General features: G+C 40.1%; 1 protein-coding gene across 9 annotated transcripts in view; it reads left to right on the top strand.

Annotated features, from left to right (window-relative positions):
• LOC137426021 (protein furry homolog-like) overlaps positions 1 to 14,220 on the top strand; it is a 417,549-nt gene that overhangs the window by 385,054 nt on the left and 18,275 nt on the right. For 6 of the 9 annotated variants that reach the window (XM_068114742.2, XM_078776948.1, XM_078776949.1 and 3 more), the window contains 3 exons: positions 7,894 to 8,040; positions 8,618 to 8,692; positions 9,166 to 9,348. In XM_068114742.2, the coding sequence (XP_067970843.2) occupies positions 7,894 to 8,040; positions 8,618 to 8,692; positions 9,166 to 9,348 (405 nt within the window). The remainder of the gene's footprint in view (positions 1 to 7,893; positions 8,041 to 8,617; positions 8,693 to 9,165; positions 9,349 to 14,220) is intronic. The other 3 variants (XM_078776941.1, XM_078776945.1, XM_078776944.1) reach the window with 3 other exon arrangements.

Here is a 14,220-nt window from a genome sequence, read left to right as displayed (position 1 = left end):
TGTCTCACCGAAACCTGGCAACAACCTCTGGACTACTACACACTCAACCTCACCACACCCAATGGATATTCCTACGTCAATAAACCACGCTCGGAGGGCCGAGGTGGTGGAATTGCCGTTATCCACCGTCAAGACATCAAGACCAACCTCATCTCCATCTCATCTGCTCCATCATTTGAACACCTGGCTTTAAAACTCTCTGGTCACACGCAGTCAGTCATGGCTGTCGTCTACCGCCCTCCCAAACCACACCCATCATTCCTGTCTGACTTCTCCTACTTTCTGACCCAGCTATGTTCCCTCTCCCCCTCAATCCTCCTCCTTGGTGATTTCAATATCCACATGGACTCCACTGACTCCACAATAACCACTGACTTCACTGATTTACTCACCTGCTTTAACCTCACTCAACATGTCGACTTTCCTACCCATATCCGTGGTCACATTTTGGACCTTGTCTGCTCCACTGGATTAAATTTGCACCATCTCTATGGCTCCGACCTCACCCTCTCTGACCACTTAGCCATCACTCTGACCATCAACATCCCCGCCCCAACACCAAGGCATTATCGCACAATCAACTTCCGTAAGCTAAACGCTCTTTCACCTACCTCATTCTCATCCACCCTCTCTGAAAAAATGTCCACTTCTCCCTTCATTGACCTCCACACCCCTTCCGACCTCACTGACTACTACAACCACACTCTCTCCTCCTGCCTTGACCAGCTTGCGCCTGTAAAAACCAAAACAGTTTCTTTCACCCATTCTGCTCCCTGGTTTACCCCTGAACTCCACCTGATGAAAACTCGTGCTCGCCAACTTGAAAGACTCCGCAATAAAACGGGTCTCACAGTTCACTCCCAAGCCTACAAGGACCACATACAACACTACAAAGATGCCCTCTCCCGCGCCCGCTCTGCCTACTACTCTCAAATTATCCACTCTGGCTCCGGAAACCCAAAAGCACTCTTCTCGACAATAAACAAACTCCTCCGCCCCCTGAACACCACCACCCAGTCATTCACAGTAGACAACTGCATCTCCTTCCTCTCTTTCTTCCAACGCAAAATTGACAACATCTACAACAGCTTGACCACCGCCGCACCCGCTCCCCCTCCAACCACCTGCCCCCCCTTGTCCTGCCATCCCCTGTCTCGGTTCTCCCCAATCTCTCCTACTGACCTCTCTGAACTCCTCATAGGAATGAAAACTGCCACCTGCACTCTTGACCCCATCCCCTCCAGCTTTGTCAAAGCCTCCCTCCCTGCTCTCTCTCCACTTATCATTGCAACAATAAACTCCTCCCTGTCTACAGGCATCGTCCCACCTTCCCTCAAAATTGCTGCTGTTACCCCCATTCTAAAAAAACCTGGTCTAAACCCTGACACCCTAAACAACTTCAGACCCATCTCCAACCTACCCTTTCTGTCAAAAGTTTTGGAACGCGCTGTAGCCACTCAACTCAAACATCATCTCTCTGCCAATAACTTGTATGAAACATTCCAATCCGGATTCCGCTCCAACCACAGTACTGAAACTGCTCTCCTCAAAATCACCAACGACCTTCTCCTCTCCTCTGACGCTGGCAACCTCAACATTCTCGTCCTCCTCGACCTCAGCGCTGCCTTTGACACCATCGATCACACTATCCTCCTCACCCGACTTGAATCCACCTTTAACGTCACCGGCACTGCCCTCTCTTGGATTAAATCATACCTCTCTGACAGATGCCAGTTCATCTCCATCAATAACTGCAAATCCCCCACTGCTCCCCTCCCCCAAGGTGTCCCCCAAGGTTCAGTTCTTGGCCCCCTCCTCTTCATCCTTTACCTGTCCCCGCTCGGTCACTTAATCCGCCGTCATGGTCTCCAATTCCACTGCTTCGCCGATGACATTCAGCTTTTCATCTCCACCAAGTCCGTCTCCACCGACACCCACTCTATCCTGACAAACTGCATCACTGAAATAAAATCCTGGCTTCAAATCAACTTCCTCAAGCTTAACTGTGATAAATCTGAAATAATCATCATTGGCCCAAAAACGCTCACAAAATCCACCCATAACTTTGCCCTCAACATCGACGGTATCCCAGTATCCACCTCCCCTCACATCCGGAATCTTGGCGTCATCTTTGACCAAACCCTTTCCTTCGACAAATACACTAAACAGATCACAAAGTCAGCCTTCTTTCACCTGAAAAACATTGCCCGTCTCCGCTCATCCCTCTCCTCCACGGCTGCAGAAACCCTCATCCACGCCTTCATCACCTCCCGTCTGGACTACTGCAATAGCCTCCTCTATGGTTCACCCTCAAAAATCACCAATAAACTCCAATACATTCAGAACTCCGCTGCCCGTCTACTCACCCATTCCCGGACCCGTGACCACATCACCCCCGTCCTTTACAAGCTTCACTGGCTCCCCATCCCCCAGAGAATCCAGTACAAAATCCTCCTCTTGACATACAAAGCCCTCCATAACCTGGCCCCATCCTACCTGGCTGACCTCCTCTCCAGACACACTCCCACCCGCAACCTCCGCTCTGCTGGTACCAACCTCCTGACCCCCTCCATCCGGACCAAATTCAGATCCTGGGGGGACAGGGCCTTCTCCATCGCTGCTCCCACCCTCTGGAACTCACTACCTCACACCATCAGAGACTCCTCCTCACTCACCACATTCAAAACATCACTAAAGACCCACCTGTTCAACGCTGCATTCAACATTCAACCCACAGCATTTAACCCCTGACTATCTCTTCTCCTTCTCCCTCCTTTTGCTTTAAATATTTCCCTATTGATTCTTGTCTTGTCTTTTTGATTCTTGTCTTATATATATGCCGTATATCGCTGCTGTTTGTTTTCTTGATTCTTGTCTTTTTGCAATTGTTGTTTTCATGTATTGTTATGCATTATGTTTTCCACTCTGTCAAAGCGCCTTTGGGCTTCTGGAAAAGCGCTATACAAAATAAATGAATTATTATTATTATTATTAATTTATTAATTATTATACATAAATGGTAATTTATTATACATAAATGGTAATTTATTATACATACAGTAAATGGTAATTTATTATACATACAGTAAAAGGTAATTTATTATACATAAATGGTAATTTATTATACATACAGTAAATGGTAATTTATTATACATACAGTAAAAGGTAATTTATAATACATAAATGGTAATTTTTTATATATAAATGGTAATTTATTATACATACAGTAAAAGGTAATTTATTATACATAAATGGTAATCTATTATACATAAATGGTAATTTATTATACATACAGTAAATGGTAATTTATTACACATAAATGGTAATTTATTATACATACAGTAAATGGTCATTTATTATACCAAAATGGTAATTTATTACACATACAGTAAAAGGTAATTTATTATACATACAGTAAATGGTAATTTATTATACATAAATGGTAATTTATTATACATAAATGGTAATTTATTTCACACAAATGGTAATTTATTACACATACAGTAAATGGTAATTTATTATACATACAGGAAATGGTAATTTATTATACATACAGTAAATGGTAATTTATTATACATACAGTAAATGGTAATTTATTATACATACAGTAAATGGTAATTTATTATACATGCAGTAAATGGTAAATTATCACACATACAATAAATGGTAATTTATTATACATACAGTAAATGGTAATTTATTATACATAAATGGTAATTTATTATACATACAGTAAATGTTCATTTATTATACATAAATGGTAATTTATTATACATACAGTAAATGTTAATTTATTATACATAAATGGTAATTTATTATACATACAGTAAATGGTAATTTATTATACATACAGTAAATGGTAATTTATAATACATAAATGGTAATGAGTTACATACCAGTAACATAAATGGTAATTTATTACACATAAATGGTAATTTATTACACACAAATGGTAATTTATTATACATAAATGGTAATTTATTATAAATAAATGGTAATTTATTATACATAAATGGTAATTTATTATACATACAGTAAATGGTCATATATTATACCTAAATGGTAATTTATTATACATACAGTAAAAGGTAATTTATTATACATAAATGGTAATTTATTATACATACAGTAAATGTTCATTTATTATACATAAATGGTAATTTATTATACATACAGTAAATGTTCATTTATTACACATAAATGGTAATTTATTATACATCCAGTAAATGTTAATTTATTATGCATAAATGGTAATTTATTATACATGCAGTCAATGTTCATTTATTATACATAAATGGTAATTTATTATACATACAGTAAAAGGTAATTTATTATACATAAATGGTAATTTATTATACATACAGTAAATGGTAATTTATTATACAAACAGTAAATGGTAATTTATTATACAAACAGTAAATGGTAATTTATTATACATACAGTAAATGGTAATTTATTATACATACAGTAAATGGTAATTTATTACACATACAGTAAATGGTAATTTATTATACATACAGTAAATGGTAATTTATTATACATAAATGGTAATTTATTATACATACAGTAAATGGTAATTTATGATACATAGATGGTAATTTATTATACATAAATGGTAATTTTGTTACACATAAATGGTAATTTATTATACATACAGTAAATGGTAATTTATTATACCTAAATGGTAATTTATTATACATAAATGGTAATTTATTATACATACAGTAAATGGTAATTTATTATACATAAATGGTAATTTATTATACATACATTAAATGGTAATTTATTACACATAAATGGTAATTTATTATACATAAATGGTAATTTATTATACATACAGTAAATGGTAATTTATTATACATAAATGGTAATTTATTATACATAAATGGTAATTTATTACACACAAATGGTAATTTATTATACATAAATGGTAATTTATTATATATACAGTAAATGGTAATTTATTATACATAAATGGTAATTTATTATACATAAATGGTAATTTATTACACATAAATGGTAATTTATTATACATAAATGGTAATTTATTATACATACAGTAAATGGTAATTTATTATACATAAATGGTAATTTATTATACATAAATGGTAATTTATTATACATAAATGGTAATTTATTATACACAAATGGTAATTTATTATACATAAATGGTAATTTATTATACATACAGTAAATGGTAATTTATTATACATAAATGGTAATTTATTATACATAAATGGTAATTTATTACACATAAATGGTAATTTATTATACATAAATGGTAATTTATTACACATAAATGGTAATTTATTATACATAAATGGTACTGAGGATTAAGAAAGAAAGGGAAGGGGGCTTAGAAGGAGGAAAGGAGAGGAAAAGGATAGGATGTTTGTCGCGGGCGGGAAAGGGAGGGAGTTGGTGTTAAAAGTTTGGCCGTTTTTGCTTACCGTATTTTCCGGTGTATTAACCTCACCTCACCCCTGTTTTTCACCCTCATATATGAAAATAAATATTCATGCTCCCTGCAAGCTTGATGATGTAAGACTGGAGGTGCGTTGTCTTATCAGCCGTGTCATTGGGTACATGTTGGGAGGTGTGTGTGTGTGTGTGTGTGTGTGTGTGGCGTCGAACCGACAGATCCTGGTGTGGCGTCGAACCGACAGATCCTGGTGTGCCATGAACCTGTTGTTGTTCTTTTTTGTATGCAGCCTGTGGATGCTGGTTGCATCATTTCACTGGAAGCACATTTTGTGCCTCTGATGCAGTGCCCCAATGACCAGTTAGCTGGTACTCAATTTGCCGACCTCGGAAGGATGAGAACCTGTTGTTGTTCTTTTTTGTATGCAGCCTGTGGATGCTGGTTGCATCATTTCACTGGAAGCACATTTTGTGCCTCTGATGCAGTGCCCCAATGACCAGTTAGCTGGTACTCAATTTGCCGACCTCGGAAGGATGACAGACTGAGTCAACCCCCCTGGTGTTAATTCAACGATCGACCGGGATTCAAACTCAGGATCCTAGGATCCCAAGCCAGCACCCTAACCGTTAAGCCAACACCAGGCTCTCATGAACCTGTAGGCCCACGACAGGCTGGTTGTGAAGTCCCCAATGTCATCCTCCTTACATAAGCTCCTCACCTTCAGCCTGAGAGTGTGTTATAAATGAAAAACATGTAAATTCAACCTAATTTCCCATTATAAGAGGCAGAGGTTATAGGGTGAATGCTGCCTCAATCCACATCTTGTTCTCCTATTTTTACTGTTAGTGGTTTATTTTATTTAAATTATAATGTTTAAGATCCACCTGGCGCTCCTTCTCCAGCAGTAGAAGGTCCTCATTTGAGATCTCCTCTCAGTATGAGTCCAGCACCTCCTCTACATCACCCTCCTCCACCTCATCAAAGCCGACAGTCTGTCTTGGCCATTTTGATGATGTTACGTCGTGTTTTCAACACATCATTATTCTCGTTGAATAGCTTAAAGCCGTGAACAAATGGAGGGCAAAGTTTCCCACAAACAGGAATGGGTGACTTCCCTCCATCACTCCTCAACATTACATGGAACATCCCTTATTGTAAAGGCATTCCAGAATCCCCTTACAGTCATCTGATCATTATCAGTTGATTCCACCTGTAAATCATTCAATCATTATCAGATTTGCAAATGTTCTTTGGAGATAATACACCTTGAATGTAACAATCACTCCCTGGTCCTCATATCACCTGTACGATCACCTATTTCATACCATCCTAAAACATCCATTTTTACTTCCATAGTGATGGCTTCCTCTGTATTTTGCTCGCACTACTAATCTTGCTACTCCACGGACATTTCCAGTTATGATTGCAATGGTTACGCTTATTACAGCGGCACAGTTAACATGCAAAATGGGAAACATCACTACACGCATGACGCTAACATGGAGGTTTACCAAAACCGAGGGAGGGGAAGGCGAGAGAGCGGGAAGGCAATCGAGCCGGAATCCGGGTGTTATCGTGAACACGTTTTCATGTTCTTCAGTGCGAACATTTAATTACAGCGTTACTCACGCACTCGAGTCATGTAAATCCAAAAAATGGTATAAATGACAGGCGCGCACTACTCCAAACATGCGTGCACACAACACGCATAAAACGCAAGCTTACAGTACTGGAACTGGATTGGACGCCATTAACAGTTATGACATCACATGCCAGGAAATGGTATAGTATGTCTTTCAATTTTAAATTGTAGGTTTTTGAAAAGCAACATTTAATTATATAAATATTCTTTATTTAAACATATCGCAACATGTACACTTTTTACAAATCTATGTTATTATTATTATGGGCCCCTTCTGATTGTGGGCCTGGTGCTGAGGCGCCATTGTAAACCTGGCCCTGGAGACCAGGTGGGTATTCCCGTCAAGCATCCCTGACTCCTATTTGTCAATCAATCAGAATTGTTGTTGTCACCTACCCAACACATACACCAAGTTTCCTCTGAACCCATGCATAACTTTTTAAGATATCGTGCTATATATAGTTTTTGCCCCTATCTCTCAATGGTGTAGAATCACTTATAAAATTATAGTATTCGGATCTTCACCAACATATAATAATTTCGTCCTTGTCACACACCCAACCTCTCCACTAAATTTTGTTCGAATTTGTCCACAACTTTATGAGATATCCTGTTTACAGACAGACAAACAGGCAGGCATGGAAGAAAACATAAACCTCCATCCAGGGATCGAAGTCTGTCTGTCCACACAGTCTGTCTGTGTGGACAGACAATCAAAATCGAAGCCTGCCACACAATCGAAGTCTGTCTTCAGTGGCGAGAATGTTATGATGCAACCAGGGTTGATTTATTCAATTATCTTTCTGTTGAACCCAATTTCCTTCCTCAGATTCCTGTTGTGTCAAAACGGAGGGAACACTCTGGTGTCGCCATTGTGCCTCGTGCCGTCAACGTGACTCGGAGCACTTCTTCCGCTTGTGTATCAGCACCAAGCACATTGCTGCATCTTGGCTGGAAAAGGCCACAACTCTGCCAGGTTGGTTTCCTGGTACATATGGATATGCCAAGAGTCCTCCCCATAATTGTTCCTTAAATGTTGGCATTGTATGCATTGGAGAAAAACGAATCCCCCCTTCCTTATACACTGACATGGTGATAGCAACTGGAATTGTTTTGGGATGGTTTGATATTATCGATTGATTTTTAAAGTAAAATATCGTTTATAAAATGTCCCGATTGTAGAACACATAACATACATTCAATAATCAACTTATTATCCTGTTTTTTTTGTTGTTGTTGTTGTTGTTTTTTTCCCCAAATACATTAATACCTCACTTAGCCGGGTAAAGTTGTCTGAAAAAACTGGCTAAAGGCATTGAAACCAGAGACAGGCAGCCAAATATTTTCTCTATTCAAGTGTTGGAGACTATTTTAGAGGAAGTATGTAAAACTAGTTTTATGATTGTTCTTCATCATGGTCAGGCATGCATAATATTATGAATTTTCGATTACTTTGTTTTGATCTTTAACCTGCTATGATGATCCATTTGAAATGAAACGTTTTGACTTTATAATCGATGGCGAGACAAGTTGCGTTGTTTGTATATGCACAGCGCAGAGTCCGAGAGCGTCTCGTGGGGGTGTTGTCTCTCTGCGATGACAAGGGCTTCTCGGCAAAGAGCCCACCGGTAGGAACATCAGCTCAGATAACCAGCTTGTTATTGGTAATAATGGGGGTAGAGGCACTGTTGTCTCGAAGCGGACTAGTTAACCCCTCCCAGCCATTTTTGTTCTGTGAAGAGACAACTTTTTACATTTGTCTTGTTGTTCTGCTTTTGTTTCCTTTGTGTAGCCCCCACCTCGAGTGGCCTTCTGGCTTTGTGGTGGGCAATATCCCATTAAAAATATATATCAAAGGCATACGCTGGGAGCACTGTGGCCATATGCTGTTCTATAAATATTATATATTTTACATGAAATAATAGTGTTAACTCCCATAAATGTGGTGCTTAGCAACCCTACAGGTAAATGATGTACAGATGCCGACTTTCTCAGTGAAGTGTAGGTAGTTAATTAATAGAGCAAGTAAATATAGTAAAGTATTTCAAATGGCTTTTTTCTTTATCTAAATCTCCTAGTTACGAGAGATTTTGCATCCAAGCAGGTTGTAGTTTTGAAAGAGGCCGAGTTTGAGGCACTCGAAGGTGCAGAAGAAATCGTGATGCCAGCAGACGTTCCTGAAATTAAGAAGCAGCATGAGAATGACGGTGCTGCAGCCGCTGAGCAACCCTTTGGCGTATTCAGAGAGTTTGATTTCCTGGATGTGGAGCTTGAAGATGCTGAGGTGAGCGATTAGTATGACTAAAGGCATTGAAACTAGAGACAGGCAGCCAAATATTTTCACTATTCAAATGTTGGAGACTATTTTAGAGGAAGTATGTAAACTAGTTTTATGTGACTTAGTGGTCTAGACTCGGTCTTTCTTTCTAGTTATTGCAGCAGTGCCTAAAACTCGGGACTTGAGTTTGTTCTTTTTTAAGTTATAACCCCCCCCCCCCCCCTCCGTTGAACGGGGGCTTATGGGTTGGGTCTCGTCCGTCTGTCCGTCCGTACATGCGAGATCAGATCCAGGATGGCCGACTGGTGGCCATTTTGTTAGTTAAACGTGTCCCCAACCATGCATGGTCCAATTTTGTTCAAACTAGGCACCACCACAGTGCATGATGGCATACACGTGCACCTCACTTTATTTTGCGATATGATCAAAGATGGTAGACTGGCGGCCATTTCAGTTGTTAAAAACCCGGTATTGATCACGGCCTCAACCATTTTCCGGAAATGCATTTACCAATCTTGTTCAAACTTGGCACACAGATAATATGAATGATGGCTTACATGTGAAGGTCATTTATTTTCGAGATCAAATCCAAGAAGTAAATTTTGATTATTTTTGACTGAGGTTTCGAGATCAAATCCAAAAAAGATGGTAGTAAATTTTATTAACATTAATTTAGAATGGTGAGGGACAGTGTGATCTTTTCAATGACCTGATCTAACATAAATAATAGTAATAATAATTGGCAATAATAATGAGGATAATAACATAACCCCTTCCCTTTCCCGTAGTAAGCGGGTGTACTAGTGCAACAAATACACTGTTGTCAGATTACCATGGAAATTTTTTTTTACGTTGAAGGCTCCAGGCATGGTTTGTATAGCCCTCATCGAGGCCAGGCCTTAAATAAAAGAGAAGAAAAGTGTATGATGAAAGGTGTATGATGCTTGTTTGTGAGAAAGAGATATTAAAGCTAGCTCGGTTGCTCTAGTTTGAGTGAGACAGAAAGTAAGACCAGCAATCCTGACACGGACAGTGTAATATGGTTCTGGGCACCACTTTAACGCTCCTGAATCAGAACGGTACTACTACCCTGGGTAGTAATGTTCGAGTGGCCAAAATATCCCAGGTTAGTGGATATTTTGGCTCATTCGTGAAAAAGCTGAACGCCTCAACTCTGTGTTTGCTTCTAAATCTTGTGTCCCAAACCCATCCCTCTCTGTACCCACCATACCCAGTCGTACCCAGCTGCTCCTGGACTCCGTGTCCTTTCCTCCTGACAAGGTGGAAAAGTTTCTGTCAACCCTCGACTCTGATTCTGCAACTGGACCTGACGGCATCAGCCCACGGGTCCTAAAATCATGTTCTTCCGCTCTTTCACTCCCTCTCTCTGTTCTCTTCACCCTCTCTTTTGCTCAAGGTCAACTGCCATCTGCTTGGAAATCAGCCAACATCACCGCTTTGCACAACAAAGGTGCAAAAACAGATCCTAGCAACTACAGACCAATCAGCCTTCTCCCAATTATCAGCAAAGTCATGGAATCCATCATTGCTTCGGATATGAAATCTTTCCTCTTCTCCAATGGCTTGATCTCTGATCATCAATTTGGTTTCAGACCTGGTCACTCTACTCTGGACATGCTGCTTCTGCTGTCTCAACAATGGATGGAGGTCCTCAATGCCAAACAGGAAATTAGAGCTGTCTCCCTCGACATATCACGTGCCTTCGATACGGTCTGGCACCCCGCTCTGCTCACCTTTGGTATCCAAAGGTCTCCTCCTTTGGTATCCATGGAAATCTCCACGCATGGCTGGCGGACTTCCTCTCTAGTCGTCGTCAACGTGTGGCCCTGAATGGGTTTCTCTCATCTCCTCTTCCTGTTCAGGCTGGAGTTCCCCAAGGCAGTGTTCTGGGCCCTGTGCTTTTTCTGGTCTTCATCAATGATCTCTCTGACTCTCTTGAAAATCCTCTCTATCTCTTTGCTGAAGACTCCACTCTCTGCCGCTCCATTCCTCATCCCTCAGATCGGCAGTCTGCAGCCTCCTCACTCTCTGCAGACCTGGACAAAATCACAGACTGGGCAAACAAGTGGAACATGTCTTTCAATCCTGACAAATCTCACACTCTTACGATGTCTCTCCGAAAAGACCGACTGGACAACCCTCCCATCTACTTTCTGAATAATCCTCTCCAAGAAGTTCTGTCACTCAAGCTTTTGGGTCTCACTATCTGCCATGATCTTTCCTGGGAAAACCACATTTCCAAGCTGGCCTCCAAAGCAAGTCGCCGACTGGGCATCCTCCGTCGTGCGAAGTCCTTCCTTGGCACACCTGAGCTCCTCACCACATACAAGGCTTTCATCCGCAGCTCAATGGAGTACTGCTCTCCCCTCTGGGCTGGTGCTCCTGCCTCACAACTAGCTCGTCTTCACGCTGTTGAAACCAAAGCGTTCAGAATCATTGGAATCTCCCGCGATGACGCTATCCCCGAGGGCCTTTCACTTAATCACCGCAGGCAGGTTGGTGGGCTTTCCGTCTTCTACCGACTCCTCTCCGGCCTTGCTCCCCCAGCTCTCTCTGGGCTCTGTCCCCCAAATATTCCCACAGGTCGCACAAGATCTGCCTGCAACCCTCTTATGGTTAAACTGCCAAAATCAAGACTCTCTGCTCACCTTCACTCCTTCATTCCTCTTTTCTCCCACCTCTGGAACAAACTCCCTCACTCTCTTCAATCCCACTCCTCCCTCCAGGTCTTTAAAACGGCTGTTCACCACCATCTCTTATCTTCCCCAATCCAAAACCTTGATCTTTTCTACCCCCGCTAATTTCACCCCAAATCCACTTATTTGAGGTGACTTTTGACTTCTTTCCTGGAAGTCCTTGGTGTCCTTCCGTTTTATACCTATCCTGCCTCCCCCCAGGCCCTCTCCCTCCAAAAACATCTCCCGATGTCCCTGCTCTCAAATGTTGTGTTTGTGTGCTTCCTCCCCTTCTCTCCCCATATTGTCGACCGCTCCCCTTTTTATATACTTTGTTTGCTTGTTTGTTTGATTTGTTTGTTTGATAAATGTTAGCTCTTTCACGAGCCTCGACTTTGTATACAAAAAAAAAACAAAAAAAAATTAGAGACCACTCGTGGAAGCTTCAAAACAGCTGTACACCATCATCTCTTATCTTCCCCCATCCAAAAGCATGATCTTTTCTACCCCCGTTAATACAACTCAAATCCACCTCTTTCAAATTCCCTTTTCTTTCCTGAAAGTCCTAGTAGTGTCCATTTGTTTATACCATATTTAGCCCGCCCCAGCCCGCTCCCTTCCACAGATCTTTTCATGTCCCTGTTCTCTACTGTTGTTGTACTTCCTTTCCTCTATCTCCCGCTCCCTTTATTATGTTTTATGTATGTTTCTGGTTGTTGTTGTTGTTATGCGTTAGCTCTTCCACGAGGCTCGACTTTGTAAACAATTTTTTTTTTTTAATGCTGTCATTGTCGTTAGGCTTATTATATATTGTTCTTATTTTTGTGTGTTGACCACAGCAGTGGGAAAACTATGGCACTTAGATAGGATTAGACCAATTTTTTACTTCATTTTAACTTCACTAGGCAAGACAACGTGGAATGACGACCAGGGCAAAGTTGGACCCCACATATGGTACAAACACAGAAGCTCTCACCCTGAGCCTGCGGAAAGAACATTATAGTCTTTATCCTCAATGGGGACCGATGAAACGCTGCTGCGGTCATGGACATCGCCATCTCTCGACTTTAATTTGTTTCGGACCGAGACACCGTTCAATTTGCCTCGTCACGACCTGGCAGTCAAGAGATGGCGGATTTGGAGATTTACTTTCGGAAAACTTCAGATACGCTGTCATTTTGCTTGGGAAAAGGACAGATTTCATTAAAACCAGGCCATAGACACAAATTTCATTTTAGGACTTTGTTTCAGAGACAGTAGGTTACCCACTTCATTCAAACAAACGTCTCAGGGGAGACAGGTAGTTGCAGGAGATAGAGGTCCCTTAACCCTCTAAGGACCGAGGGACACATATGTCCCTAAACTTTAAAGTGATATATCTCCGAAATTTTCCCTACATTTTTAGTTTGCATTATGTTTGTTAATTGGTAAACATTGTAGATAACACTGTGTAAAAAAAACCTTGTATTTTTCGTCATGTATACTCTTGAATTTCAATAGAAAAATTGAACATTAACCAAATTAATAATAAAATTGGACTTCTATCTGAAAAATTACTTTCAAAATGCTTGTGCTCCTCAAAGGGTTAAACAAATGTTATCATCGTGGAAAAAATCTAGTTATTTCGACAAAATAACTCTAATATTTTATCCAATAATCCAGAATGGTATATTTTCAAGAGTAATTCAAACCGATTAAAATTGAAATGCCTTCTGTTGCACATCCTCTCTGTGTCCTGCAGTCTCCACACTAATTATATGATTATCATTTTAACAGTGAATAATATTCGTTTTATAGCTTTTCGTTATGTGGATGTTGTTTTTTGCCTTTACAAACCACAACTTTAATCAACATCGATGCTCAAGTTCACCGTAAACTAATCTTATAAACAAGTATGAAAAGATATTTCTTGGAACCAACGTCTGTTTCATATGATTGAATCAGTTTATCCTAAATTAATTTTAACAGTTTTCTCACTTTAATTGTTCATGTAACACCCACATGCTTTCTCTCCTTTCTTCTTAGGAATCACAGGTGAGTTTTGTGTGTTTGTTTTAACCAATTTGTACCTGCTACGCTTGCTTTCTGATAGCATGTACTTCATGATTTCAAGCACTTGATTCTTTCTTTCTTCTCCTTTTTCCTTGTTTGCCATCCTGCCATGAAATGTTGACGTCACAAA

Source organism: Myxine glutinosa, chromosome 4 (genome assembly GCF_964187855.1).
Source record: "Myxine glutinosa chromosome 4, kmMyxGlut1.1, whole genome shotgun sequence".
Classification (NCBI taxonomy): domain Eukaryota; kingdom Metazoa; phylum Chordata; class Myxini; order Myxiniformes; family Myxinidae; genus Myxine; species Myxine glutinosa.
Note: the sequence above shows the minus strand (reverse complement) of the source record. Positions and strands in the feature narration are given on the sequence as shown.